Below are 7260 nucleotides of genomic sequence, written 5' to 3'. Positions count from 1 at the left end.
ACAACCGAACCCATCGAAGCAGAGAGAGAGTCGTGCTAAACAAGCAGTCAAAGTGTGTAGTCAAATAAAGCACTAGTACAGCACAAACAGGAAAGGCTTTCGCCTTGCAGCATTTTAGAGAGCCAAAGTGTCCCTTGAATTTTTTTTAATTTTTATACGCAATTAGCGTTCACATACAGGGGCCATGTTCGCAAAACACTTGAAGTGAAGGCCTCTTGATCACTCAACGCTCCCGATATGGGCTATCATAATGGCCGCTGATACGCACTAAAGACGCAGACATGGCACCTACATTGAAAGCCACCGGTTAGTCCCAATTAGCACTACTCTGAGAGCAGCTGTACAAAAACTCTCAATTAATGAACTGCATTCAGAGCGCGTCGTGTACAAAGGCCTAATGATGATTGGGCTGTGTCTTCACAGTTGCTTCTTATCTCTATTTACTAGTGTTTGGTCAACGGCCATTGATCAATAGATAATGAGGCCAAAGTGAAGTACACAAAAATGTTTCTCACCGTCAAAAGAGGACGTTTCTGAAACGAGAAAAACAACACCATATATAGATTCGTCATTCGCTCACAGTTAGTGCAGGGTTTTTCCGTCGTTGCATAACATAAAGTAATATATTAAATCAGCACCTTTTGGTGTGCAGTCAAGCCCCGTAATGGCTTGAGGTTAGCTTCGGCTGTTTCTCAGGGGAACAAGGGCGAAAGCAACGGCACAAACAGGTGAGGAGGATTGGAAGCGAAAACAAATAGGTCAGATTAAATAGAGGACTGGAGGGAGTAGGAAAAATGCCACGAATCCAATTATCTTCATGATAAGCTATTTGACGTCGGAGCAGGAATGTATAGAGATAAGCATGCATATCCAACAGTCTCCGGCAAAAAATTTGAATATTGGAAAATTATAAGGTACTGTACCGGAAATATTGAGGGCAATGGTGCATTCTTTCAGGGAAGTACAGGGAAATCTTTCTTTTCAAGTTTTTCCATCGTTCGCATCGAGCAGTTAAGACTACCATAGAAAACTAATGGGGAACGCTTTTGACGCAAGCAAAAACGTTAATAACAAAAAAAATGCGGGCCTGGAGAGATCTGCGGATATGTCGATTGTTACAGTGAAATCTGACAATACATGAAAAAATTGCGTTTGTAAATTCTTTACCGTTTAAAGATGCTTTTGTCCAGAAATGCTGGGTATGGGCACGCGAGGACCTTACGCGACATGTAACAGCGTCTATCTTTACAGGAGAACACATGCCGGAGGGTCAGGAAACGAGTTGCGTATCTCGCACTGTCTTTTATCCGGGAGGCTCGCACATACCCTAGTCTGCACATTACCACTCCGCCAAAACAGAGGTTAGACGCAAGGCTATAGCCGCAGGATCTTTTTAAGGAGTTCCGGCATTACTCTTCCTGTTTAATGCGTTAGCATTTCAACCTCCACGAGCGCAAAACGTGTCTGCTGTTGGTGGCGATGCGTGAACCCTCGGCGGAGAGGAGGAGGAGTGAAAAGGAAACTGGCGAGACGGAGAGGAAACGGAGAGTGAGGGAGAGGGCAGGAAAAACGGAGAGAGGAAGAGTCGGTGTGAAATAGCGGATGGCGAGGGGGAAACCGCGGTCACCAATAAGAGTCGAGAAGTGGGAAGAGTGGCGAGGGAGTAGGGTGGGGCTAAAAAAAAAAGAAAAAACGGAATTTTAAAAAATCAACAACTTCACAGAAACTGTCCAACTGTCCAGAAACTGTACTTCGTGCAGAGCACTGTTGCCGGGTTTTAGTGTTTTAGTGGCAAACGGTCTGAATCCACCAATTTAGCGGCATGACAGAAAAAATCGTTTCTTTTGCACGGAAGAAGCAGTGAAGGCTAGGAAGAGACAGGGACAACATTTAGGCCCTAGCACAAGCTACAGAAGACCAAGTAGCCAATATCTCCTCATCATCAAGATTTTTATCAAATAGACAGGCAGTAAAGTGGGTTATCCAACGGTTGGACACATTCTCCAAGATTGAAAAGAATATGACAGACTTCTGAACAGAAGATACGACACTCAGAAGGAACAGAAGAACGTCTGGGTTGGAACCCGAAGACACGAATAACTATGGACAAAGACAACCATAAGGAAATCATGACATCAAAGCCTCAGAAAGCTAACACCAAAGAAAAGCCAGGAAATGACGAACATTTCAAAAGACCAAGAAACGTGAAGAGCAAAGAGACACAACAGAAAAGGCAGGAAAGAAGGGACGATGATGTGGAAGGATGCAGCCACGAGGAGGGGGATTCGGACACAGCGCAAACACAAGGCGAGGTCACAGACCAGGAGTTGCTCTCATCAAGGCGCAAAAAGAAAAAAATCAAGCGGCCAAAATCACAGAGCGAAAAAGAAGAGGCAGGAGAGGAGGAGGAAACTCTTTTGACAAAAATCCTCAAACTCGACGGAACAATAACAAAAGCATTGATTAAAGTCTCAGTCCAAACAGACGGAAACGAGGAGGTTCAGGAGAGTCTGGACAAAATACTCACAGCATTCAACCACATGAAAGCAATGGCTCTAGAAACCAACCAACAGTGCCACTATTTGAGTGGCCGGTTGGAAGAATTAAAGGCACGAGAACAACAAAAGTCAATGCCGTCATATGCAGAGGCACTCAAGGCAACACCGACAGAAGAAAAGAAAGAACACAAAGAAACGCAGGCAATAATCATTTCGTCCGCAGGCACCACAGTCAGAGGTCTCATGGACCTTCTGAAAGCTCAAGTAGACCCACTTGAACTGCAATTGAGGGATACAACTCTCAGACCTGGCAGGGATGGAGTGATAGTTACCTCCTCACATCCACCCTCACTGGATATTCTTGCCAGGCACATTGAGGAGACCGAATCCCTTGACAAACTAGATGTCAGAAGGCCAAAGGCCAGAAGATTCGAATTCAAGGTCATTGGAGTAGAAGAGGACACTGAGTTGGAGACATTCTCAGAAAGATTGATAGAACAAAACAGATTACCCATTGACAATGAAGATGTGGAGACAAAGACCAGTTGGACTGGTAAGTCCGGCAAAACAGTAATCATTGCCGTTACCAAAAAAGGATTCAAAGCCCTGCAGGACAAAACCCACGTGACTGTCGGATGGACAAGATGTCCGATCTATGACAACGTTAGGGTTCTCAGGTGCACCAAATGCCCAAGCCTCAACCATGGCGCATTCGAATGCAAAGAGCAACCGAGATGCACCCATTGCTCAAAGGTTGGCCATGCAGCAACGGACTGCCAGTATGAAGCAGACTGCTTGCTCTGCAAAAATGCAGGGCGACGCGAGGAAGAGTCGGCTCATTCCATGCTCAGCATGAATTGCCCTACCTTCCAGCTGAGAGTGCAGGAAGAAAAGGAGAAAATTCTCCTGAGACTAAACTAAAACTCCCGCAATCACCATGGCAGGACAACAAAGAGGTCAGAACTTAGAAGAGAGGAAAAAACAAGAGACACTAGAGGAAGAAGACACTACAAGGAACAACATTAATATAATACAGGCCAACCTAGGTAGATCGTTTAAAGCGAATCAGGCACTACAAGATTACCAGGATGAACATTATCATAACATATCTGTAATCCAAGAACCGTACCATTTTAACAATGAAATTATCCCCTTTCACATCAAACACAAAATAATAGCATATAGTAACAATCCAAAAGTTGCAACAATTGTCCACGACGAGGACATAGAAATTTTCCCTATAGTAGTTCAACAATGTCTCGTTGTAGTTAAAGCTGCTAAAGCTGATAAAACAGTAGTAATTATTAATTCATATTGTCCACCGAATGATGACATAACACCTCATCTAAATGATATAGAACAAACAATAACTAAATACAATCAGGAGCAAATTATAGTAATGGGGGATTTTAACGCAAAAAACAGTCTGTGGGGCAGCAGAGAAAATGATGAAAAAGGAGACCAAGTATTTGAATTCATTACAAGAAATTCTCTCATACTACTGAACGAAAGTAATTCACCGCCGACCTTTAAAACATCACGAGCTAACGGTTGGATAGACTTAACGATGACAAATCAGGCATTATACGGAACTGTTTCTAAATGGGAAGTACTAAAGGAAGCCAATTACAGTGATCATAGATACATTCAAATAATCATTGAAAATGTGAAACAACCAGTTGTATACCATATAACTTTGAAGGGAAATCAAAAAATTCTGGAAGCACTAGGCAAAGATAAATGGTTCGATGAACCATTCAGTTTATCAACCCCAGAAGAAATAGACGAAAATATAGGGAAATTCTACGACAAAATTGAAAAATTACAAGAAAAGCACAAAACAAAGTGGAAGGAAAGTAAACATAAGTTGAACGCGTGGTGGAACACAGACCTGGAAATAGAAAGAAAGAAAGTACGAGCAATGAGGACAAGATATCAAAAAGCATCAGGAGAAACAAGGCAAATGTATAAAAAGGCATACTACGAAGAACACACTGTGTATAACGGTATGCTGAGCGACGCCAAGAAAAAAAGTATGGATAGGCTTTGTGAAAAAGTAGAGAGAAATCCATTTTCGCTACCGTATAAGATAGCAAAAAAGCAACTAAAAACCCCAGTAATAGTTACAAGTACAACCAAACCAGACGGGGAACAAACACAAACATTAAACGAAACAGTCAGTTACATCTTAGATACTCTTTTTGAGACGGAGGAACTCACAACCAGTACAACACAGGTAAACAGTCAGAACACGACACTAGAAAACATAGGAAAAGATATACCAACACGAGGAACAACAGTAGACGGAATAATACAGTATGGAACAGCAACAGCTGATATACCTTTCTCAGAAGATGAAATAGATGGAGTAGTTGGATCCTTAAGGAAGGATGTAGCTCCTGGACCAGACAAACTCAACACATTATTCGTACAACACATATACAAAGCACATAAGAAATACTTTATAACTTTATTTAACGCATGCCTTTCTCTTGGGTATTTTCCGGAAAAATGGAAAATATCTCGAATAATACTCATTCCAAAGGCAGACATTAAAAATAAAAAAGGAACAGAGAAATATAGAGCAATTGCAATAAATTCAATATTAGGAAAAATATTGGAAAAAGCGTTAAAAAATAGATTATATCATTTCCTCCATAAGAATAAACTACTTGAAAAACATCAGTATGGATTCAAACATCGCACATCCACAACAACGGCACTGACAGAGATTAAACGCAGAATAACACACGCAAAACTAGATCATTTGGGAATGGCAATAATATCTCTAGATATCAAAAATGCTTTTAATTCTATTAAACCGGAAATAGTAACTAATAAATTGAAAAAATACGAATGCCATCAAAACTTAGTTAACATATCAGATAGCGTATTAAGAAACCGGACAATTCAATATGAAACAAAAACAGGGAAAATAGAGAAGAAATTGAACACTGGGTCCCCTCAGGGCTCTCCACTCAGTCCATTATATTGGAATCTAACTATAGGGGATGTCTTCACAATACAAACACAACAAGGAACACACATTCAAGCATTTGCTGACGATTTAACAATATTAATTCAATTCAAGTCCAGGAAAGAATTAGAAGAAAAAGCAAATAGCATTTTAAAGGAAATAAATGATTGGAGTAACAAACAAGGACTTAAGTTCAACCCGGACAAATCAAAAGTTCTAACAATTGGAAAAGAATACGGAAACCGTCCACCAACAATAAAAATGAACAACAACAGAATTCAAGCAACACAAGAACTGAAAATATTAGGAGTAATCTTTGATTCGAAACTTTCATTTATACCACACCTAAACTACATTAAGAGCAAAATACAAACACTCACAAACAATTTAAGTAGATATTCCAGCGCCCAACGTGGAATAAAACCAGAAACCTTGAAACAAATATACATACGAGGAATAGAAAGACAAATAGTATATGCAGCTCCGGTTTGGTGTGAAAACAAAGTCCTAATTAAAAATAAATTGAAATCAATACAAAGATTACCATTAGTTTTAATAACAAAAGCATACAGAACCACTCCAAATATAGCATTAAATGTATTGGCTAACATTCCACCAGTAATTTTGAAAATTGAACAGGAAAATGAATTGTATTACATCATTAACAGTAGTAAAAGGTTCACATGGAAAGACAAAACATTCACGGGGGAACAAATAGTAGACAAACATGATCTTTGGGACTATCACCCAAGTAAAAAACCAAAATTCAATTACTTAGATAAAATCGATCAACTTTGCGATTATAACATTTACACAGATGGCTCAAAAGATAAGGAAAAAACGGGAGCAGCATTTGTTGTTTTCAATGCAGCCGGAAATATAGTCCATCAGAAACAATTCAAGCTCCCAAGTTATAGTAACAATTTTGAAGCAGAAGTAATCGCCATTGAGAAAGCAGTAGAATACATAGTACAGTGTGAAAACACACACACATTTCAAATCATTACAGACAGTCTAAGTACTTTAAAGGCGTTGAATAATTCAAACAATGCAAACCCTTTTGTACAATCTGTCAAAAAGAAATTAATGATAAGTGAACATAACATAACATTTGCATACATTAAAGGCCACAGTGGAGATATAGGAAACGATAAAGCAGATCAATTGGCAGGGACAGCTTGGAAAACAGGAGATGAAGTAGAAACACCGGTCACAAAACACTTCATAAAGCAGCAGTTAAAGAAGGAGATAGCAGAGAAATGGAACAATGAATGGAGAGAAAATGGCAAGAACACGTACACATACCAATGGATTAAAAACATCAAATACATTCCAACTCATTTCCCAACAAATCACTATACATCACAAGCAGTTTCAGGACACGGAAGATTTCCATTTTACCTATCACGATTCAACATCATAAATAATTCAAAATGCACATGTGGAGCAGAAATAGTAGATTTTGATCATTACCTAGATAACTGTCCATTGACACTACAACACCGAAAGAAGTTGGAAAAAATTCTAGGCACTGAGTTAACAAAGAGATAACCAGAAATCATCAAAACAACAGAAACAACTCGAATTTTAACTGAAATGATGAAAGTAATTTTAGAAAAATCGTATGAGTAATCCTCTGTCCTGCCCCCCGAAGTATAACACCAAAGCCGGGAGGCTGGTGGCGCAAAGACTTTCAGGGGGGCAGGACATAATAATGTAATCAATTTCCACAACAACAAAAATGCCACTCCAAAGGAACAATGAAAAAATGCCCATTTCAAGTGA

At 39.7% G+C, this 7260-nt stretch overlaps 1 protein-coding gene across 1 annotated transcript; it reads left to right on the top strand.

Annotated features, from left to right (window-relative positions):
* Positions 1 to 2089: 2089 nt before the first annotated feature.
* Positions 2090 to 4464, top strand: LOC149366528 (uncharacterized). Its single transcript, XM_089562079.1, has one exon. The coding sequence runs from the start codon at positions 2103 to 2105 to the stop codon at positions 3417 to 3419; it is 1317 nt and encodes a 438-aa protein (XP_089418205.1). The 5' UTR covers positions 2090 to 2102; the 3' UTR covers positions 3420 to 4464.
* The last annotated feature ends 2796 nt before the right edge of the window (positions 4465 to 7260 follow it).

The sequence above is a fragment of the Amblyomma mixtum genome, chromosome 1 (genome assembly GCF_055824585.1).
Source record: "Amblyomma mixtum isolate Tamu chromosome 1, ASM5582458v1, whole genome shotgun sequence".
Lineage (NCBI taxonomy): Eukaryota > Metazoa > Arthropoda > Arachnida > Ixodida > Ixodidae > Amblyomma > Amblyomma mixtum.
Note: the sequence above shows the minus strand (reverse complement) of the source record. Positions and strands in the feature narration are given on the sequence as shown.